This window comes from Anomalospiza imberbis, chromosome 8 (assembly GCF_031753505.1).
Source record: "Anomalospiza imberbis isolate Cuckoo-Finch-1a 21T00152 chromosome 8, ASM3175350v1, whole genome shotgun sequence".
NCBI classification, from domain to species: Eukaryota; Metazoa; Chordata; class Aves; order Passeriformes; family Viduidae; genus Anomalospiza; species Anomalospiza imberbis.
The window spans coordinates 5948294-5972443 of record NC_089688.1 but is presented as its reverse complement, the minus strand read 5'-3'; the positions used below and the strand labels follow the sequence as shown (position 1 = coordinate 5972443).

The 24150-nt window shown below is 39.7% G+C and overlaps 1 protein-coding gene across 5 annotated transcripts in view; it reads right to left on the bottom strand.

The window, feature by feature from the left end:
- RTKN2 (rhotekin 2) overlaps positions 1 to 23499 on the bottom strand; it is a 36359-nt gene extending 12860 nt beyond the window's left edge. For 4 of the 5 annotated variants that reach the window (XM_068197088.1, XM_068197090.1, XM_068197091.1 and 1 more), the window contains exons 1-9: positions 23412 to 23499; positions 20262 to 20461; positions 18442 to 18500; positions 14837 to 14890; positions 13799 to 13916; positions 12218 to 12418; positions 7480 to 7574; positions 5862 to 5968; positions 4706 to 4837 (exon numbers count right to left, since the gene is read on the bottom strand). In XM_068197088.1, the coding sequence (XP_068053189.1) occupies positions 4706 to 4837; positions 5862 to 5968; positions 7480 to 7574; positions 12218 to 12418; positions 13799 to 13916; positions 14837 to 14890; positions 18442 to 18500; positions 20262 to 20461; positions 23412 to 23462 (1017 nt within the window). In that variant the 5' untranslated portion in view covers positions 23463 to 23499. The remainder of the gene's footprint in view (positions 1 to 4705; positions 4838 to 5861; positions 5969 to 7479; positions 7575 to 12217; positions 12419 to 13798; positions 13917 to 14836; positions 14891 to 18441; positions 18501 to 20261; positions 20462 to 23411) is intronic. The other variant, XM_068197087.1, reaches the window with a different exon arrangement.
- Positions 23500 to 24150: the final 651 nt, after the last annotated feature.

Sequence of the window (24150 nt, the reverse complement as noted above, 5' to 3'; positions counted from 1 at the left end):
TTTGACAGGTAAGAACTTCAAGCATACCATACACACAAGTTTATTTAATGATGTTTGCTGCAGGTTTTATCCCACAACTGTGGTATTATTCAAAGAAGATAAATCCTCAAGCAGCAGTGTATATCTGATGCTTGAATATTTCAGCAGTCACACAAGACGTCATTACAGCAATGGGCTGATGAATTTGTCAGGCTTGGGTGAATTACACGACATGCCCAGTTCCACTTAATAAAAGCAAAACCCAATCCAACAAAAAGCTATTAAAAACAAAACAAAAACTAAACAAGCAGAAAAACCATCCCAAAAAACACAACAAAAAGTGTTTTAATTTACCATGTTGTAAAAATATCTTTCCCAGTCTTATAAAAAAACTGAACCAACTCTGCTGTAGCAATTGTAAAGACCAGAACAATCAGTGGATGGCAACAGGAGAAAACAATTGAATCTTGAACTCAAGTGACTCTTCTGGGGAAGCTAAAGCCAGTTTTATATTCTTTATGCAAAAGATTGTTTCTGTGAAGATGGGGAAAGACTAAAAGGGAAAAAATACACGGTATTTGTAAACACCAACCTTATTCTGTATTTTTCCCCACAAATAAAACCTCTTTGCCTGATAATACCTCTCTGGAAAGCTCATGTTTTAAGCTAAGAAGACACAGGGATAGAAAGAACTTTTTTACTGCTGAGGTACAGCATTTTCCTGATAAGCCAGTCTTGACACGCTAAGAAGCACTGGTTATAAATACCATTTTAAGATATCAAAACAAATTATAGTTATTAAAAATACTGAATAACCTAGAGACCCAGTTCTGTGCATCTATTTAAGATTAAACAAATCAAATCACATATAACAAACTCTCTTCATGTTTTTAGTACAAAAAAATAAACCAAACTGAAAATCAGTACAACACCGGAAACAAGTATAACCTGCACATACATTGGTTTCTGTTGTAATATTAATAATTTCCATGAAGTCTGTTTTAGGCAAGCAGGGAAAAAAGGTTAAATTTCAAATTATACCTTTCAAACACATCAATTGACCAAAATCAATCTATCAGCTAATATTTTATCCCTTCCTTGTTTTGTCAGCTTGTACTAATGTGACATCCTCATGGCCACTGGCTGGTCAGTACCATGTGTACGACATGGATAAGCAATATTAGGATATCTGTGCCATTGTTCTTGGGAGCAATGCAGCAGCTGAAAATATGGAAAAGGAGATAGCAATGAATGACCAGCAAACATTTTGTGAAGCAACAGTGAGCCAACAAAGCAGCTTTCAAACTGCTCAACTTGAGCATGTGTGGTTCAAGGATCTGGGTGCTCTACCTGCTGCCCCTGCCCGCATCCACAACCTCTTTCAAGCAACTGCAAGACTCAACTGAGCAATGAGTTATGAGATACCAGACATGTGGAGGTACTTAACTAGTCTGTGCTTTTCCAACATATTTTCACATCTATGAAGGCTTTTCCTAAGCCAACTAGTGGGACAAAGTCCTTACTACAGATATTTCCAGGGCTTATCTCATTTCCCTGTGCTGGAGTTCCCCAGTGCATATGGTGAATATTGCTCATGTTGCTGGCTCCCTAAAAGCTCCACGGTCTAAAACTGACATCCCTATTCCTTTGCTCCAGCCCAAGGATGAACTCCCTGCTTCCCTGGAAATAGGCATGGTTCCCTTGAAGTTACGCTGCTGCAACCATCGCCACATTTTCCAACAAGGTCCTGTACCTGACCTGGCCAGAGCAGCTGTAGCACCAAGGACTGTCATTCAAGGTAATTCCAGACTGATTTTGTCCCCCTGCTCCTGCTGCACTGATCAGCAGTGCTCCCATGACCCTGAGCTCGTGGCTGCAAACCCTTGCTCCTCACCCTGCTCCCCTCAGTGATCAGCATGGGCACGGAGAGAGCCCTGGGCCTGCCGACTGCAGGGCCCCAGGACAAAGACTGCATGGATAAAATATGCCAGGAAGGAAACTGTGGGACTACAGCAATTTGAAGAAAGATCCCAGAATCCCTCAAGCTTCAGGCACTGATGGCATAAAAGAAGTTTTATAATCTATGAACCAAACGCAGTAGATTATGTATTCCAAACACTGAGCAACTAATGTGAACTGCTGGCACATGCACCAATTTACTAAGCTATCACGTGTAGGCAAGGCCTTTATTTTTCATTTCAAATTAAAGAAAACTTGAAAAAAAATCAGGAACTGGTCTATAAAGGATATTTCTTCAAATTGGATTCCAGTAAATTTTCTTTGCTACAGAAAATATAATTTCTCTTTCCCTACTTAGTTGTGCAATATAATATGTTATAATCACATTTAGCTGGAACAATAACAGTAGCACTTGCATAATAGGAGCTGCAGAACCATTCTTGCTCAACATCAGTAGCAGTGAAGTCATCTAAAGTTGAAGTAATGACTTTGCTGGTCTTAATGGCTTCTTCAAGTCTCAATTCAACGGGAATTGGAAATACAGCTAATGGTGTGAACATTTTCCAGAGAATTTCTCATAAATCCAGATGATTTCATTACTTCTCAGAAAGTATCTTTAAATTACATGTAAAGGATCAGCTTCACATTACAAATGAAAATGCCACACATGAAACCCTAAGAGATTTTAGTTAGGATGTCCAGAGTTGATGTTCAACCTCAACTTTCACTTTGAAATTGCTGTTTCTTTAACAACATGTAGCAGACAAGCCCATACGATTAGTCTGCTTTCATTTAATCCGTAAGAGAAATTTCATAACAAAGGAATCAAAAAACATCTGCAGGCATTAAGTTATTTTCAAGAGAAACTGTTTAAGTAGTAAAGGATCCAAGTATGTTTTCAATAGCATTTTCTTTTTTTTTTTAAAGGTCCATTCAAGAAGCATTCGCAGTCATTACCAGCAGCCTGATATCTTTGTAAAACGGTGTAAGATGCATAAATCATGTATCTTTTACATGTTAGCTTTAAGGATACCCTGCAAACATAAAGACGGTCTCTCAGCAAAGGCTTATCAAGCTGGACTTTAGGTTCTGAGTGCATTGGTTACTCAAAGGAGCAAAATATCTTAGTACAATATGGTTATTTTAAAAGGAAAAGCAAAATTTGGATTTAGACTAAAACAGAGAACCCCAAGGAAAGATATGAGGTAGCCTGATAGATAACTTAAAAAATATTCCTGTAATGTTTTAGAATTATTTAGTCATTCTATAATTTACTCAAGTTTACTATTTCTTAACTGAACAGCTGGAAAACAGAATTATGGCAGAGGTTGACTAAGTGGAATTGAAAGTGACTGAAGAAGTAAACCTACTTAAATATATATCACAGTATAAATATTTATTTAATGTAAATATATGAACAGCTGGAAGAAAAAATAGCACTATAAAACCAGGTAATTTTATTTAAGGAATCAATTTAAATCTTAGCAATTAGAAAAAACATCCTAACACGAACAGGTCACATTGCTATAACCCATTTAAATGTTTGGGTTCTAAAGCAGTCTCACTCTGAGCAAGAATGCAGTCATCTCTCCCAGGAATACTCAAGCCCCCCAAGGCTGATTCCGCTGCTGTAAGAAGCATTCTTTGTGCCCCCGTGGCCCCAGCTGTTCCCAGCCACGGCCGAGCCCCGTGCTCGTACCACAAGGCCTTTGTGCAGCCATGTCACGAGCAGGCTGAGAGAAGTGGGCGAAGGCAAGGGCAGCGGGAGCAGAGCCGCCTGCTGCCCCGTCAGTCACCCTGTGCCCGCCCGGCACCCGCGGCGCAGCAGCGGCCGGGCCCCGAGCGCTCAGGGCAGCGCAGCAGCAGAACCCAGAGCGGCCCGCGCTGACACAGCTTCCAAACGGGTCTGCTTGCCTATGTAAGATGAACCCAGCCCTGGCATTGCAAAGAACGTTTAACTCCCCTGCCCATCCTTGGGGGATATCAACCCTGGATGCCTGCACCAGTTTTGAAAGCATCTCTTCTCTCTAATGCTTGCCATTCTAGAGGCTCCTTCCCGTAACATTACTAATTTAAATATTACCTCAGATTAATTACTGTTTCTTTGGCCAAATAGTGAGCAGCGTTTTAAAATTACATTTTAAACTCAGGTTTTTCAATCAGGGCATGAACAACAGCAACAATATCATCCTAGAGAACAGAGTTTCCAAAGTTATTGTGCTCTGGACAAAACCTGCATTAAGAAAAGCAGCTTATTTTAAGGCACTAAAATATTTTGAAAAATTTTCCATTTCTCCTTCTAATTAAGACTGTGGCCAAATAACACATAACAACAAAAAAAGCTTTTGTTGGAATTCCACCTTGCTGAGGACAAAAGTCTACCAGAGTATTGCTAGGGGACTGTAAGCAATACATTTCTAAGGGCTGTCTTACAGAACTGTGATATAAAAGGTTATTACTTTTCCCATAGAAAAACGCCCTCCTTTTTGCTTCTATGCTAACCAGTCTAATGCAATAGAAGGAATCTACATCCACAGCTAAGGAATGTTATGTTCCTGCTGGGGGACTGCAAATTTCATTGAAGTACATCCCACCCTCATTCTACTTATAAAGCACTCTGCATACCAGCAGCTTAGAGCCCAAATGACTGCATATATTGCTTAAACTAAAGAGAACGCCCCCCAAAATAATAAAATAAATTTTAAAACCCCAACAAAAATAAAAAAGAAAACAAACAAATAAAATATCCCCATGTAGCCAGTTTTACCTTGTTGATGGAAACTGTCAATGCTGGCTCCACTTTAGCCTCAATTTCTTCTGGTGAGTAATAACAAAGGAGTTTGCCACCTCTCAGCACGCAATACAGCCTCCTCCAGCTTGTCAGACCTCCTACCATTTGCTAAGGGGAAGAAGGAGTCAGAAATTGCCAAACATAAACATAAAACAAAACCATATTGCAAGGTGCACACATATCAGCCCTGAGCAATCAGAACGTAGCCAAATTCATGAACCAAATTCATTCCTGCAACAAAGACTTTCTGTTACAGAACATTCCAATCACTGATTTCTGAAATGTTAGCAGTACTTTAAATGTCTTCTGATGTTTTACTGTTTTCGCAGACTTGCCATGTGACACTAATAGTACAGAATCTGCTGGTTCACACAGAATGAAATCTAGATCTGGTGTCTAGTGTAAAAAAAAGAAAGCACCTTTATTAGCTACAGCAATTGCACAATAATAGAAATAAAAAGAGTATTTCACTTTGGCAATACACAGTACATTCAACAGATGTTAAGCAAAGACATTTGTCTAGAATTTCCACTTTCTCAAATGAATTTTCTGAACAGCTTTCATAAAACCGTAACAGTTTCACCACCAGTTTAAAGCCTGTAATTCAGCACTCCTGACAAATGACCTAGACCCTCTGGCCCTCCACTATCACCTTCTCATTTGCCTAGTTGTGCAACAAACCAAAATAGAGAAGTAAAGTGAGTTCACATGAATAATTTCTGAAGGGATGAGTTTAATATGGCTCTGTTCACCAGCCTGATTCACCATGCTGTGATAAACCTCTTGTGGCAGCACAACGAGGGGTACGTACAAGGATGAGAGCCACAGGATTATTAGGACAGATGCCGTCAAGTACCACTGCAAACCAACTCTGAAACAAGAGTTGTACTTAATCTTTACTAACAGCCTACATCATTCATGCCAAGGAAACACTGATTTCTCCATGCTCAGCCTCTGAAGGCACCTTTTGTGAATGTAGCTGTGAGAGAGTTTCCTCCTTGCTCTCGGTAGAGCAGGTAAAAAATAACAGTTCTCAATACACCACTTCAGGTAAAAGCAAATGTTTTAACAACTGACTCTTAGTGACAGCTATTAACAGCCCAGGATGCAAACACAAACAAGGTCTCCTTACCTGCTGATTTAGAAATCCTGCCATTATATCCCTGGCCATGCAGGAGGGCTGGACAACTAAACGGCAACACATGTTTCCATACAGGGGTAGCCAAAAAGAGGATTCCTCTGGGGGAAAGCAAAAGGCAAAAGACAGACAAACACTCAGGTCTGAAAATTTGCCCTAAACATATAGTTGAGCTTTCTACATCTGTTTTTACATTAAGATCCTGAGTGTAAATAAGCACATTTTCATATTTTGAGGAATGAATGTGGGATTAGATTAAAACTGATTTTTAGTCTTCAGGAAGTGTTTTATAACTGAAAATTTTCATAAATTTTAAAATAATATCAAGTAAAAACGGCAATATTGTTCTGCAAAAAAAGTTGTTCTTACATAAAATGTAGCTCATTCCAGAGCTAGAAACTCATGAAAGGTGAGTACACTGGCCCTCTCATGTCATGTGATCCCTGAGCCCATCCCACTGTGGCACACAGCTACATTTGTACATGAGCACTGTGCTTCAGATTGTTGTAATAAGGCTTGGAATTTGCATCTACTTTTGCCTTCAGCACCAGAGCAGCTAATTTAGGGTTCCAAGGAGTTTCTAATGAATTGGAATAGCTCAGCTCCACTATGCAGTAGGCTCTCTCTTCGGTAATTAGAAGTAGGTAATACAGTGTTCCATTAACATGACTCTGTCTTTGGTCAAGGTTTAGAAATGCTTGTAATGAACCAAAATGTCCAGGTATGTCCTTCCTTACCGGACTAAATTATGTAAATTAATGTCAGAAAAATGAACTTCAAGAAGAAAGATATGAAGTACTAAGAAAGAAAGGCTTACAAATATCAAAGGTACTCAGAATTATTCATCCAACACTTCAAGAAATAAATGCCACATAAATCTTCAAATCTGTACTTATTCAGAATTACTGAAACGTAAAGAAGGAAATTCCCTTTGAGGTCAAGTTTACTCCAGTAATTGATTTAAGTTCCCAGAAGCAACAGTGAGAGTCCCATGTCTTAAGTTAAGAGTTGGAGGATGGCTTATGGGAGGAGCTATCCCTGCAGACAATAATGGACCAAGTACCAAAAAGTGAATACACCACCGGCAACTTGCAGCATAATCAGTCCCCCACAGTGTCAGCATCCAGGCCGACTGCTCCCAACTTGTGATGCCCCAGAGCTGAAGAACAGCAGCCAGCACAGACTGCAAGCACACACTCTTTACATCCTGTGATAAATCTGGGCCTCAAACAATCTCGCCAAACCGAAGCAATTTTTCTCCTTTCCTTCTGACTACAGAGGAACAAGCTGTTCTTCATTCTGATACCCTTCCTTGGTTGTGAGGAAGGGGAAATAATTTGTATATAACTACAACTCACATAAGACGGAGATGCAAATGACAGAAGAAACTCCCAAAAGAATTACATTTTTATCTGGACTTGAAATTTTACTCAACATATAGTTTGTTCAGCTGTGTAGGGATGTCTGGTTTAGAGCCATTAAATGTTTTATTAAAGTTGTTCTATATTGAGTATCAAGAAAAATAATCTCTTTAAGCTCTTTAGTTTACAAGACTTTAATGCAAAATGTTACTGGTTTTTTATTTCCTTAAATTGATACCATATGTACTTACCATTTCCTGTAATGGTAAGGTTGTGGGTCCTGAAGTTGTCCTCAGCACTTTCCAGCCCCAAAGTGGTATATGCTAGCAAGCTGTACTTTGCTCCACTAAATGTGAAAGAAAAGGCATGTTTAGGACATTTCTGCTTCATGTTGCTTGGGCAGTAATTAAAGGGAGTCTAGACACACCTGAGAGACCACATCTGGGTACAAGGAAACACCAAGGAGCAGGGCAGGACCTGTCAGTAACCACAGATGGACACCTCCAACCTCTTCCCACACAACTCCTGTATCTCTGGTTCTTCTTGTAAACACTGTTCCACAGTCTGTTCCTCTCCTTCCTAGATCCTTATCTCCTGCCTCCATGTGTGTACCCTCCAGTTCCTCCCACCCCACAACTTCCAGGCCAATGCCATCATTCATTACAACTCTTTCTTTCTCTTGCCTCCTCTCTGGGACCTGCTGGCCAGGAGTCTTCTCATGTGGTCACTGCCTATGAGCTGGGCTTGTGCTTCCTGAAGAGCCAGCAGCAGCCAAACACAGGCACACAGGCTGTGCTATCCAAACCCTCTGCACCCTCTGGATGCTCAAAACACCTCTCTCCTCTCGTCACCCACCAAGTAACTTCCAACAGTTTTACAGCTCTTATTACTAGGCCTAAAGCAATTAGATTTGGTAAGAGGTTCAAAAATTCCTAAAGTTAATAGAACAACTGATGACAAACTTTATCTGGAAATACAGGTTAAAAATTAAAAGGCATTATAATGCTTCTCCACGTTGCTGTGCTTTTTGGTATGCCTATGCAGACTACATTTTATAAACCAGTTGTTTATGTATGTATTTTTGATTGGATCCAATAGATTGATTATTCAAAGGCAGAAATCTGTAAAGAAATCCTATAGTCAGTTTTGTAGCAGAAAGGATTTCTTTTCACATATTGGAATTAAGAGGTTTCAGAATCTTTTATCTTAGTTTTGTATTTTGCCTAGGGAAAAAAGTATCACTCTTACAGTTCAGCACAGTGCAACTGTGGAATGCAGTTCTTGGAATAAACTGGTATAAATTTAGTAAGTTTAACCTTTTCTCTAAAATACTCATCGGACCAAGTAACAGATTTATAGTCCAGAATTGCAGCAGGAATTCCACCTGGCTAATGGCAGTGAGAACAAAGTTCACAAGAAAACAAACCCTTCCAAATCACTAACTACTCTCCCTAACAGGATCTAGCATAAATCCTTAAAATATCTTCAGTAGAACATAAGAAAGATTAGTGGCGTAAAAGCTGAGAAGACACCATTGAACTAAGATCATCAAGAACAGTTTTCCATCTTAGTGTTATTCAAATTTTATTTTTCTTACTAGCACAGTGGGAACATACAGTTTTCAGACCTTTGGCTCTGTGGATAAATAAGGAGAGTGTCTACTTCCCCCTAACCCGAACAAAAGAGGAGGAGGAAAAGTAGGAAGTTTGTTAGAGGGGAGGTCTGTAACATATCTGTCTGTAGGGAACAAAAATTAAGTACAGTGTAACATCCTGGGTGAAAAACCACTGCTATGAAGCATTTCAAGAGGGCAATCTGAACAAAAAACTCATCAGCATTTGTATATATTCCCTGCTAAACTGTTCCTTAACAAAAGATTCTCCACTGATTGTGTTTGACCATGCAGTTGAGCAATGCATTGCCGTTCTATTTAAACTGTATCAAAAAGTTCAGTTTCTTCTCACAGATAAAACTGCTGTGCTGATTCTAAAGTTACTTTTTTTTTCTAAAGCATGACTAATTACCACAACAACATTGCCAAAAAAAATAGCTACTTCACTTTTAAAATATGCTCCACAGTAACATTTTCATTCTAAAATACAAGTCATTCCTTTCAGGCAGCTGCAATGTAATTTAGGAAAGTTTTATCTACAGATATTTTTCAGATTTAACTGGCTAATCAGGATTGTTGACTGTGTTTTTCCTTTGCATTTCAGAGAATTAGCTAACTGCCTTCAATGGCAGTTTCTCTGTATAACAAAGCATAATCTGCCTGCTGCATCTCATTCAGTACTTTGCATATCTGTAGTATTTTTCCATGTAACAACTTCATTAAAAAAAAAAAAAGCAGCTCATCTCCACAACATGCCTGTGGCAAAGGCTCATTGTTAAATCTGTTTACTGATCAAGAGACAGAGGCACCGAAGTTTCCACACAGACCCGGGTGTGGGAAGGTGTAACTATAACGCTCTACCAATGTATGTTAATTAAGACATCTTCAATTCCAGAATCTATTCCTGAATATTAAACCAAATGTTAGAAATCCCAATCTTAGCTCATTCATTCAATGTGAGTGAAGGAGTGAGTTGAAGACTTGTGAGGTAAAAAAAAAAAAAAAAATTCAATATGCTCAATATTCAATCAGATCTTAAATAATAGAGGGTAAAACCAAATATAACCTTCAGGTACTAACAAGAACCCAACCATCAAAGTGAGGCCACTAGATTAGACTGTGTACTTCCAGCAAAATATCACTGGGGATTTGCCAAATCAAACACAGGACACGGAAGCTGCTGCACCTTCAGCCCAGTGGAGGACAAGATATCAAACAACAACCAGTGCAAGCACAGGCCAGTTCTGCAAATGAGCCAACAGGCACTTGAGGGAGACTCTCCAGTGATTTATCCAAAGAGCAACCTGGTTACACTGGAATTTAATAGCAAAACTGCACTAAAATTTTTTTCTTCTATGAAAAATGTAAAAACTAAAAAAAAAAATTTAAGCTAGAATTGAAAAACTAAGCCAGCAAAAGACTGTATAGAAACTAAATGAGGGATAATTAAGAGAGAATATCAGTATATTTCAAATTAACTAACTTAAGCAACCAATCGAGCCCTTTGTCACTAAGCTTTTGCAAGAAGTTCCAAGTCTGACAGTTTCCTCACTAACCAGAGAGATTTCTAAGCCAAGAAGTTTGAAACAGAGGGATCACAGAGTTTTTGGAAAATGGAGAGTTTCACTCATGTGTGCATTGGAAAGAAAAAGGCTTGTACAAATGAAATCTACAGAGAAAAGGTGTTCGCATAATATAGAAAGTTCACTTTTTTGTTGCAGTTTAATTTCCCCTGCTGGACTGGTAAAACTCTCTGGGAATACTTGAAAGATCTCTTGTAATCTTGCAGTCTCTTCCCTTTTATAAGGGCTACATACCAAGGTCTAACTAATATAAATCCTTGGAGGAACCTATAAAAAAACTGACAACTTATTTTCTGCCTATAATAACCCACTTCTTTCCAAACAACTATTTTAATCACCCAGCAATGCCATCATTTAACACTTCATTGTTCATCTAATTGTGTTAAGAAAGGAATAGTCACTGTGAGATGATTATCTACAGTAGAAACAACAAACTTCCAAGATGCAGGGAAGGAAAATTCAATTGAGAAACCAAAAGCAAAACCCAGGGGAGGAGGCAGCTGTTTAAATTGCCTACTGGTGCTTTTTCCTTAAAAGACAGGCAAAGGAGCCTGTGCTGAAGCAAAGGAGCCAGTGCTTATATCTGAGTCAAACTGTGTCTAATGATAGCGTCTCATGGCTCAGCTGATGCTGGTGGAAAGCACAGCCGCCTGACATGATGCAGACTGAGAAACTTATTGTCATTAGGTGGAATCCACTGGAAAGTCAGTGATAAAATTTGTTTTACTCTGTGGATAAGATCTCCTGGATGTCTATTTTTGAGTCAAACAGAAAAATCAGTTTGCAGTTATATCAGTTCAACAAAGAGAGAATATGCTTGAATGTTTCCTTGTAAAATCCCAGCAAATAGATATCTATTAGTCTAGATATGAAACTAGACTAAGACTAGACTAGACTAAGACTAAACACCTAGCAGGAATTCAGCATCGATTCTTTACTGTCAGCTGCCAAAAAAGAGGAATTCCTGCAAAAAATTTCTTTCTAAAAAAAATTAACATAAATAAAATAAACCAATGTTATTAATATTTGCAAATTAAGTATTTGGCCTGCTTAAATCCCAATGAAATTGAAGTAGCTAGAAAATATTAGTAGGCAGTTAATTTTTAAAAGGAAACAGGTAAATTACTGGGAAAAGCATTTATGCCTACGAACACTGAAAACCAGTAAGTCATTTTAAAATGTCCTGTGCTAAAGTCAATTCAGAAATCTCCTGCTAAGTAACCTGTAACCATAAAGTGCCTTTGGCAGAGCAGAGTTTTACTGAAAAGCTAGCAAGTGGAATTAGGGAAGAGGGCATGGTGTATTCTGCCTTCATACACAACTTTTCCTATTTCACACGATTTGTAACTTTCACACATATCTACCTGTCAAGTATGAGCAACATTGGCTAGGTGCAAAAAATAGTATGGGGAGGAAGTAAACGGGGAAGGAGGAGAGGTGGATGGACAGAGAGACACAGACAGACTTGTACAAGTTCAACTTCCTCTAGAGCTCAAACTAAAAATACTATGGAGTTTGCAAAGAACAGTGGATTTACCAGCTGGCTGGCTGTGGAGCACAAAGATAAAGGCTGCTTGTGTGTTTCAAGATCAGAACCAGGCCCCAAGGCTCAGCGACATGGTTGGAATTCACACCTACTTTCTCATTTCCTATTTAAAATGTAAATTTTTTTCCACTTGGGCAAGTAGAAAAAAAAAACCAGTTTCTTGGCAGTTTGCCAAAAATGTACAATTATATTTGGCCTATTTCTATTTCAAAAGCTGTAAAAGCAGAGCATCAATATATGTGGCTTACTGGATGACTGGGTCAGCAGGCACGAGGGGTTCAGTACTGTCTTCCTCCAGCGCAGCTTTGAGTTTCTTCCCTGTAGCTTTGCTGAGGGATGTTTTAAGTTTCTTTGCCAGTTTCTTAGGAGTGTTTGTTATATATAAAGACTCTTCTGTACAGCAGCTATACACTTCAACCTTCACCTGGAAATCTGGGCTTGCTTCATCACTGAAGTGGGGAGGAGAAAATTTCAGAGCGTTTGTTAACAAACTGTGTATGGAGCCAAGGAATGCTGCTGCTTTATAGATTAAATAATATATTTCTAATCAAGGGAAGGAATGCCATCAAATTCAGGCACAGATATACATTCATATGGAATTAAGGACTAGAGTACACAGTAGCAACTTAGCACTGGGGTCATGAGATGGATAACTGCAGCATAAACAATTACAAACAGGAAATTCAACATTTAGGTTAAAAACGGAAAAAACACCCACGTTATGGAATACACAGGCAAGACATTCAAACACACTTAAATCTGCCCTCTACTGTTACACAAAAATCACATGATTGAAAACCTATCCCTGCCTGTGGTCCTAAATCAGATTGAACTGTTTAAAAGATACCTTAGCTGCACCCCATCCCCTTCAAATTACTGAAAAAAATGCTATCTAATAAAATCTGTCATTTACAACTGAACTATCTACTGCTGCATCCTCTGGCCCACAACCTTTCTCAGTTTTCAGCTCTCTGATTGTCTTGCTCTCAAGCTTAGACATCAAGCCAGAAGCCTAACCTCATCTTTCAGATACAAATCGTGCCATTACACACATGCCGTAACAAAATCATTCCAAAAGCTTTTGTATCAAGTCTTTCTATGCCTTGTGGGCTACAAGGCAAGTTAGGGTGCCTTTTCTGCTTTTATTGCAGTGCTTCACAAAAAATTATAATGGTTAAGTCTCATAACTTTGAAGCAGCAGATTTAAATCTTTATCCCCACTCTTAACTTGAACAGGTGTTTCAGAGAGTTTAAAATTTGATTTAAATTCAGTTTTCAGGATCTTGATTTAAAGTTTTTGGTAGTTCTAGTTTTCCAGTCAGTCTTCCTCAGGAGACGGACTCTAAATTGTTGATATAAAAGTAAAGGCAGGGAGTGGAGTCAAGCACACGCTCAGGTAGGTGTAACAGACAGGAGGTGTTACATGAGGAAGGAGACTGTAACCTGCCGGACAGGATAACAATGAAGCACTGAGTGCAACATTCACACCTGTAATGTCATAACGCTTTCAGGTTTTAGCATCAATTTAATGCTGTCCTTGAGATGTAAGCTTGTTTATCTCTTTATATAAAGAAAAATGCTTCAGCAGGGCAAAAATGAAAAGACGTACAGATCAACTATCACATCTACAACCAGCATCATTTTGCACAAAAGAACAGCCTTCCAGAGATGGGGATCCTCCACCCACCCAAATGAACACAGCCTCTACTGATTCCTTTGCCCACAGCAAAACCTAGTGGACCTCAGCCAATCTTAATCATAATCACATCCACCTGCAAAAGAAAACAGCAATATTTATACTTCATTCAACAGAAGTAAATTATACTCACAATATGGTTACATTTTCAAAACAGATATCTGTTATTGCTTCATCCACAATAGTCACCTCAGTATCAAAAACCTCAGCTCCCATTCTGAACAAACAAAACACTGCGTAGCGCTGTGATTCTGCAGAGAGTCACAGAAAACTTTTATCAGCCACACTGCACATCACAATACTAAACACTGCCAGTAATCAAAGCTACAAAATGGTAATTCAGACCTCTAAGGAATTGCCCGCAAATTCTTCCCACCAGAAATTTTCATCATAGGATTTTATGATAATTGACCTATCAAAGCTGCTGTATAGGTAGGATAACATACACAAAGGGAAAAAAATGCCTACCTCTATTACGGGGAAAAAAAAAAAGTTGAGTAATCAGGTATAGTGTCTGCCAGCAATTTCAAAAACATTAGTAAAAGTGTAATTTTGTTTAGTAAAATTGACTTTACACAAAAAAAACCCATTTGATCCAAAGTCTGCATCATTTTATGAACGTGCTACATAAGATTACACTATTTTGCCATGCTTTGCATCTCTGACCCTATTGAAAATCAAAGTGAAATCAATGCCAGGTGACAGCTGGAACAGATTTAGGATTAATCTCCATGACACAGCAAAATGCATGTACTTGAAGGCTATCCAATAATACCCTCAACACCAACAGTCAACTTTCATTTAAATTTCTCTTTGGAAACAGCCTCCAATATGCCCTCTCAAGTGCAGACAAGACATAGAACAATGTGTTTAATCAGAAGTTTCCCAGTTAACCATTTAATACAACATTCTTCTGCTGCTTCCTCTGGAGTTCCTCCTCAGGTGGACTCTTTAGAGAGTAGGGTTTAAACACAGAACCACAGGATTTGAACTAACTTAGCTAACTACAACCAGCAACTTCAAATTACAAACATTTACACAACAAAGAGTAAAATATAGACCTAATGAAAGGTCAAAAAAGGGGTTGAAATGAGTATGAACTTCCTCATTCAGTTTAAATTTACAGGCATAAGCAACTGCTTATCAGAGTAATTAATTACATCTTACATACTTTCTTTTTTGCTGAAGTGGTCAGAGCCTTTCCACATTAATGGTATTCGAATATCTAAAGGGGGAAAAAAGGGAGATTAAGTTACAGAATCAATATTGTAGATGTGTGATCAAAACAAATTACAAAAAGTGTGTTGTTTCTTTTTCTGATGTTCTGGTGGTAACAGGGCCTTCCACCCAATGAACAGCATAACTATTCCAAGATTATTATCCACATCAAAAGAAAATGCAATAATTAGTTCAACTTGAAGCGTCATTTCTGTTTAGAAATTATGCTAGAATAAAGAATATTTTGAATCTCATTTGAAAGTACCTGAAATAGCATTTCAGAGAAGCTGTGTAACATACTTCTGAGAGGTGTTCTCTGAGCCCATTATTATGCACAGATGTATACAAAATCCTGCTTGCTTTGTGCTGAAAACCACTCATGCCACTGCAAGAGGAAAACCTTCCTGTTGGAATGAAAAGACTGGGATACTTACACTGCAAACACTTCAGTCTTGTTTTGCTAACCACGGAGAAAATACCACTCGTAATCACATTCCCAGTGAGAACTGTCTTAGCATAAAAAGAGTTTAGAAATCTTTTTTCTTTTAACAAAAAAATATCCTTCTACTTCAGAACCACAGCAGAGAGGCAATTATGAAGCCATTATTTTAAATCATGCCTGTCATTTTAATATTAGGAAAGTATTTTCTTCACTAAATTTTCCAATTTATCCACTAAACTCAACATAGTACTAAATGACATTTTCCTCCAGCTTAGAGGACTCAGGTGAAGACATAGGTGAAGACACTTTTATTAGTCCCCTATTAAAAGACAAATGCTGTGATGGCTTTATAAATCCAAATCTGATTTCTGAAGTACAAGGGTGCTGTTTAAAAGTATATGCAATATATTAAGTGACACATGATGGCAGCAGTGAACAGCATGAACTCAGTTGTCTTGTGACAAAAATACTCAATATTGTTATAAAGAAGCATTGCTGACTCCAGTGTTGTCTTCATATGAGGCTGATGAAAAAATCCACATTCATTATGCTGATGCAAAATAGTGCCAGTATTTTGGCATCAGATAGTCATGTATTCCTACAGGGGTTTACCCTAAAAACTTGTTAAGTGAAATCACATATAGTCACTCTGTCTCAGAAGTTAACTGAAAAATTCAAATTTCAGGTAATTTTTATAATGAGACATCTTATTATAAAAGCTATTTCAATACTGAAACTTTCAAATTCATCTATTTTTAAGTGTTCATGAAAACGAATGAACTTTCAAGTGAATGACCAGCGTACAGCGTTAGACTTCTGACTTCCTAAAAATCAATACATCACCGTGTTCTGAAACTGCCTTTTCCTTCTAAAGATGCATTTGCATAGCAAGCATTTCTAAAAATAGGGGGTTTTACACAAAGAGAAATAGTTTTATGACAATCCTTACAGAAGTCTCTCTGAAACTTTTAAAAGATATGTGTATTCATCTTTGTCAGAGACAAAGCACAGAATGTTTCTTTCCTAAAATACAAAGGTCTCAAATCTACATTCATATGTGAAAACAGTTACAAATAAAAGCTTTTCTATCTTTAATCATAGCAAACTCTGAATGACAATTTTAATGTGCTCAATAGACCTTGTTAGCAATTCGAGTACTAGATTAAAGATCACTTCTGTATGCCACTTTCAATATCTTGCTAGCTGAAAAGTTTACACCTTGGTCAGAAAATCATCAGGGTATAGACAATCAATCCTGGAACAAGTTTAACATGATGCTTGTAAATCAGCTTTCAATTCATTCTTGGACTGAAAGATCTGTCATTTATCAAAAACAAAGATCAATTTTCATACACCTTAATTTCAGTTACCATTAGCTGTAAATCTGTGTGGATGCAAACTGAATACATTCAAATACTACAGTTAATCAAATTTAAACCCAATGATTCCTCTATAAAATTCCTTTAAATTATGATAATGCTTTTTCATCAACATTTGATGTATTATCTTCTGACAAAAAAAATCGATTGGTACAATAACATAAATTACAAAATTTATTCAAAAATACGGGGGATAAGTAAAAATGATAGAGGTGTGAAAAACTGTGGATTAAGGAATACACTTCCCACACAGTATCTGACATAGCTGCTTTCTGTAGGAGCATATTCCTCAGTAGTCCTGCATAGTTCTTCCCAAACTTTTGCAGTCGGTCACGATTGCCCTACTTTTTTGGTAATCATCATCTGGCATGCACTAACTATATGACACGCTAATAAATTTATAAGTGGATGGATTACTGAGGGTAGAAAATCAGGAGGTGACCCTGAAAGAATAAATCAGCAGAGGCCAAGAACAACATTTAGGCTTTTCTGCTGTAAAGTGGGCCTGGCCAGGCTTCCTGACACAAGTATCTGCAGAGGAGTGAGGCATGGCAGCACCCAGCACTCCCAGGCTGGACTGCACAGAGAGGCAGTTGGCTCTTCCTCCTCTTCACCTTGATCTCTGCCACACTTCTGAGGACAAAACCTCCCGTTTTGAGAGCCACTGTGTTGGTGGCAGTGCAGAATCATTAACAGACGGCACCAAATACAAAGTGGTGTATTTCACCCCCTGTGCTCTTATTGTATCAAAAGAAAGCAGCTAAATCTTTCATATCCTGAGCAAGTTTTTCATGCTAAAAACAGAGTTCTTAAAAAATTCTGATTTTCTAAGGATAGTAGAAGTGTATTATATGACCCTAAAGTCTTCACTGCAGATAGCTCTCCAAATTTGAGGAAAGGTGCAACTGCAGCACAGACAGGCAAACAGATGCTTTCATCCAACTACCATAAGGAGGAAAGACAGATACACATTCTGCAAACAGCTGTGCTGGCAAAAAACATTATTGAACCATGTGCTCATCACTCTTCTACTAGGAGTTACCTTGCTTAAAGATATATCAAAATATGCAGAATTAACCGAAACAGTTTCAGTAGTGAGCTGTTCTACACCATTTTATTCTTAATGAAGCAGGTCAGGGAGCACAAACAGATCTGTTAGCAAAGCTGGCAGAACAGCCACAGGACCCACTGCTGTCACAGGCAAACAAAACAATAAATCCACAGCGCTGAAGTTTGAGAACAGGCTAGAAAACAGCCTACTAGGAACGGCTGTTAAATGTCCTTGTTACTAGCCTGCATTGAAGCCATACCACTACACCTTTGCTGTAGTAATGTAATCTACATTGCCTAAATAACATTTGCATACTAGTTATAATTCTGCTCTCAATTTGTTAGACATGCCCTGTACTATCACTTCAACGCCTGCCGTTGTGGGGAGAAAAAAGCTTTCAGCTCACTCACACTTATTTAGTTTTGAAATGCATTCAGTGTTTAGTGGCAAACAGAAAAGAAGAATTTCCCTCTGTGGAATGCCCTGTGAATAAAATGGAAAGAGAGGGTAGGATCTTCAAAAGCCCATGTGTAACTTAAGCTCAAGTCCCCTTGCAGCATTAGAGGATTGATGCCTCTGAACCACATACACACTTTAAAAATACAATCTTTTCTGTATACTTTGTATTACAAGACACTGTAGGGCTAATTAGCTTCTATAATTAAGTGACTACCGTGGCCTCTTACCTGATATAGCAACCTTTGCTCTGCATGCCATCCGCTCTTTTGTCTCATTTTCTGAAGACCTCCAAAAAAGAAGAAAAGAAAAAATATATTTGAGGTCAGTGCATTTAGATATCTAAAACTCAACCCTTTAAAAACACTAAGAAGTGTCAGGATTTTCATATTATAGCTCATTTCAAATGCTTTCCTTTAAAGTTAATTTTGGTATCTCTGGTTTAAGACATGAGTCATTAATTTCTTCAGCAAAACCTGGAAGGAAGGTATGCCACCATTTTTAAAAATTCCCTAGAAGACTTTACTGCAAAGCATATGCTGCCAGAGTATTAAAAGGCAAGTAAATTCATCTTCCTTGTATTTTCCAGCTGCAACAGGATCAAATACATTATCCATTTTTCCCTTCTGTCAATGATGCAACTTAATTTATTGGTTCTATTATTTAAAGAATTGCCTCCTCCTCTATTAATGAAATGAAAGTTTCTAGCTGCTACCAGTATCATGACTTCCAGAGGCAGTTAGAATATCTTCAGAACTCACAGGTGATAAAGCCTAGAAAACCCTAGAATTTTCTCTCTCTGCCACAATTAGGCCTTAAATTCCAGTCTGAAGCGAATATCAGGAGAAAAGGACTCCAAATGTACTATCAACTCCCACAGATCCAACTGAAATCAGAGAAATAAGTGTAGCGTGCATCTCTTCTAATGACCTCCACGGACATCTCAAGTACCCCTGAGGACAGAAATCCAAGCAACGCATGGCAGTCACAAATCAAGTCCACAGTACAACTGTTCAGCTACATGTCCAATACCCCTGCCCTCTTCCGGACATGTACCATCACCATTCTGTGCTCGCTGGCACCAAAGACAAGGAGTTGACACACTTGATATTATTCCATCACTAAAAACCTAAATAAAAGATTAGTCACTACATAATTCCTTATTTTATTAGGAAAAAGCAATACAGATGCAATAATTACAGAATACCACATGTATTATATGCTAGTTTTCAAAATCAGCTTCAGAATAGTGGACAGACAATGCTGCTCTTTCCTCCAACACATTTCTCCTATAAGGCAACATTTTGAAACCAAAAAGTAGCAGAACTGCTCCTACAGATACAATTAACTGGAGCCAAGCATGTACTCAAAGAGTTTCCACACTAAACTGCAATATAGTATTTCAATAAATTACAAACCTGAGAGCAATAGATCTCTGCACTACGATTCTCAACGCTGCACCCCAAATAAATTCCATTTAGACCGAAACTTTGTAGCATTATTAAAATAAAACACACATACTTTAGCTCCTTCAGGAGTTACAGAGTGAGAATATTTTCGGCTGCTTTTCTTCCCACTGAGGGTTACGTTTCTCACTTCGCTGTAGTTAACACAAGCGGCCAGCAGAGGGTACCAATTAACCATGATTGGGCCTTTATTAAAGGACCCTCGATAACAACAGAAAGAATGAAAAATACCAACCGCTCCATTCTGCCTTGGATAGCTTTGTTTTGTCCCATCAGACTCGGCTAGGTACCTTTCTGCATGCTAAGGGTAATCAAGAAAATATGCCCATTGTGTTACTTGATACTAAATTAGAGTTTATTGTCAAAAATAAAATCTATCCAGGAAAATATGACTTGCATTTAATTTTCTAAAGCAAAAATAAGACAATGGAATTATTTTATAAAGTAATGCTTTAAGGCAGCAGTGATTTATGTTTAGGAGATAAGGAAGGATTTAAATCCACATTCCAAGACAGACTGCTAAAAATTCATGTAAGGAAATGCCTGCTTCGTCCTGCTCCCTCTGAATTTGAGCGGTTACTCACTGCTCCTCAGTCCTGCCCCGGCTGGGCTCCTCCTTTCGGCCCTGCAGCTGTGCCCTGTAGGCCCGGATGCGAGCATTGCAGACCATCAGGTTCTTCACGGCGCGCAGGAGCTGCTCCTTCTGCGTGCTCACTGCCAGCAGCTTGCAGATGCCTTCTCGCATGCGGACCTCGAAGTTGATCTTCTCTTGGGTGTCACATTCCTAGACATGCAAAAAACCCAAAGGAGTAAATGAAAAACTAAGAGTATTCTACATTTTTTGCATCCCCTGCAGTTGGGAGAGAGAACTCTAGGTTTTAATTATGCACAGCTACTGCAACGGTTACTGAATGTAGAATGGTAGTTCTCTCTTCAGGAACGAATGAGTAAAACATGGGACAAAACAGATTTACTATATCCATTATACATGTAAATTCCAAACCAAGATTAACTCACGGTACCATCTGAAAGTTACTAAAATTTTATGTGCCTCCATGTGTCATTCATAGAATAATAACACATGGTCCGAGAGAGGGCTAACTGAACAAAGCTTATAAATTAACAACCCACTTTTAACAGTGACCCCTACTAAAATGAACTTTAAATTGAAGAAAATGTCTGAAATATTTAAAATCAGAAACTCAATCTCATCACCTCTTCGACTGTCTTTTAAAAAGTGAAGAAAATCCGTTTTTTTTTTTCATTTATGGTTGAAAAGAAATTCAGGTAACAGCAGAAGCAAAAAAAAAAAAAAGGAGACTGATCTCAATACTCAACTGCATCAGGCCATGAACTGAAAAGTCAAACAGCTGTGGTGGCTTCAAGAATATACAGGTATCATGTCAGGCACACTTTTCATTCAAACTATGAAGTAAACTAAACATGGCTGGCAAGTCACTGGAATTCACCAGCACTGTATTTTGAAGGAGTGGGGATTTTTAAGGTTTTATAAAATCTGCTGAGAAGCCAATTTTTCCTGCCCGCTTTCACAGAAAACATTTATAAATGTGCATTATTCCTCACTTGCGACTTCAAAGAGGTCAATCCACACCAGGCCAGAAAACAATTGAGGTGAAGGACCACAAACTGCTGTCTCCCAGAGGCCTGCTAGATGCCTCTTGGTTGATACACATTATCTCCTTACGTGGCCATCGCTGGCCAAACCAAATATTTCTGACATGTGAAGAACAGAGTGAATAACAGAATGTTGTCATGGCACTGCAGGGTTGCATTGCAAATACTTTGCAGGCCAGTGAAGAGCAACGCTTTCTCATTACTAAACAAGAGTGCCTCAACTGCCTCTGGAATTAACAAGTTAATGGTTGTTTGGTGCTAAATAGCTCCCAAAGCTCACATCAGAGATATTTTCCATAGAAGTTCTACTGATACAGAAGAACTTCTCTACAGCTGATATATGCAAGCTTGGGATCCTGTATGGCACCACACACTATCTCATTTCACTATCTCATTTTTAACCCTCACAGGTTTGCTTTTCAAAGCTTCAATCACAGCCAGAAAGGGATAAAGCAGGGCAACAACACCTCTTATTCTCAGCACCTACATCTTTATTCACACTTTTTCTTAGGACTCATTCCAGAAAAGAAAACAAAAAAAAAAAAAAAAAAAAAAAAAGTAGTAAATAGCTGACATCCATCTTCATTTCTTCCAAGTCAAATATTACATGGCTATGAAAACCTAAGTAAAGCCCATACCTGTCCCTAAGAAATAATTACTTATTCTCTGAGCCTAAACTAATAAATCACCTCCAAAGAATGACATCCTACTTCCCCCTAGTAATTCCCAAGACAGCAGGCCTCTGCACTGCCCTGGCTCCTCTCCACATCTGTCACCTGTTACAGAACTACAGTGAGGAAACAAACACTCCTATGTGGGGCGTCTGCATGTATCCATACTGGCTTTCAAGAACTACACAAAGCATTCAGTCCACACTACATCTCAGCCAGGCTAACGTAAAATATTCTGGACTAGCAGTAAATGGCTGTTGGGCCATAGTTTAAATAACCACACCATAAAATCTCATCTGAAGGAAGGATTTAGCAGCCTGATTTGGGAACGTATGAAGTTCTTTATGCCTACAAAAGAGATTGGTCAGCCTTTCCCCCCGTCCCTCCCCACCCCCTATTCTGTCTAAAAATATAGGCACACCATCTGGACTTGGAGGAATGACACAGCAATGTATTGCCATATGCTGTCTACTAATGCACCGTTTCCCTGGTGGGGTCCATCCTTCCCCCACCAATGGCAGCACAATCCAGACAAGATTATTAACAGCTGCTGGGATTTTCAGCCCCACACTCAGGAGCTACCTAACCAATGCTTCTAAGAGATGTCTTTATATTCCCCACCTAAGTACACCAAGTATAAGAAATTTTTCGAGTATTACACAAGTAATGCAGTCACAAAACAAACAAAAATAACAAGAACAGGTGAGAAAAATGATACGGATCCTGCTGAAGGAAGGACAGGTAGAAATTTTACTTCATTTAATTGGTAACTTCATTACAAGCTTTCAGAATCTTATTCCAAGCTACACTTCTGATTTACTGCCACAGTTTACATGTAAAGCTTAAAAGTCTAAACCCCATAAGTATAGTATATCTTTTTAAAGTAAGCAAGTAACCAGGCAGTGGGTACTCTTCTAGAACAGGGGCTATGAAGTCAAGCCAGCACCTTGGGCATTTTGTAGCTAGAGACAGAAATGAGCGTTTGCTGCAATGGACAGCCACAGTTCCACAGAAACTCCCGAGCTCGACTTACTAGGGTTTTTAACCAACTCGAAGCGTAAAAAACCCCTCACGAATGGGAAAATCAAGGAAGATTGAAGAGGTGCACGGGAGCAGCTCCGAGAGCCTGCGGAGGGGAGCGTGAGCGGGGGCCCAGCTCGGCCCAGCGCAGCAGCTCTGCCGGGGCGGCCGCCGCGTCCCCCGCCGAGGTCCCTCAGGAGCGCGGCTGCACCGCCGCCACCCACGAGGGCCGCGGTGCGCGGGCAGCCCGCGGCCACCACACGCCCGAGCTCGGAGACAGCGCAGCTCCCGCCACCGGGCACCGCCCGCCACCGGGCACCGCCCGCCACCGGGCACCGCCCGCCCCCGCGGCACCCGAGGGTGCGGAGCGGGTCGGGTCTGCCCGGCCCTGCCGGCCCCGGCACTCACCGGCCCCGCGGCGCCCGGCCCGCCCGGCTGCTGCCGCCTCATCCTCCTCATCCTCCTCGGCGGCGCCGCCGTTCAAACCTCCCGCCCCGGCAACGGCCGCGGCCGCCCCGCCCCCGGCCCCTGCAGCGCCCCGCGGCACAGGGCCGGCGAGGCGCGGCACGGAGAGCTGCCGCTCCGCATGGGGCCCGCCGACTGCTGCTGACGGCGGCGCTAACCCCCTCATGCTCAGCCGCAACAGCGAGTGCCAGTAATAAAGGCCAGGACAGCATTTTCTTGGCTTCTTTCCTTCCCGAAACAGGCCGGTGCCGCCTCTTTCTGATGAGCGCTCTTACCGGGAGCGGCTCACAGCAGCAACCACTGCTGCTCCAAAGCATGTCATGAATTCCTAACCGTGTTCTTGGGTTCCTGCAGTTCATCTAATTATGCATCTTCAGTAGCTGCACTAGTAGCACATATTGTTAAAACTGTACTGTTATATACTGAGTAAAAGTGCATTAATTATTCACTAGATTGACTGGAGAGGAATGGGAGTCATCTCTCTCTCTTCTGCTGCCAGTTTTGAGCTCTGTTTGTCTTTGGCAGATGAAACAAATGAGCCAAATAGTGTCTCCCATCCATTCCTCATCCCTGATTTTTTGGCTTTCCTCTCTGAATTCCTCCTTGACAGGTGATGGTCAGAAGCACAGATCCTCATTGCTTTCTACAGGGTTGTCAACATTTGTGGGACATAAAATGTGCT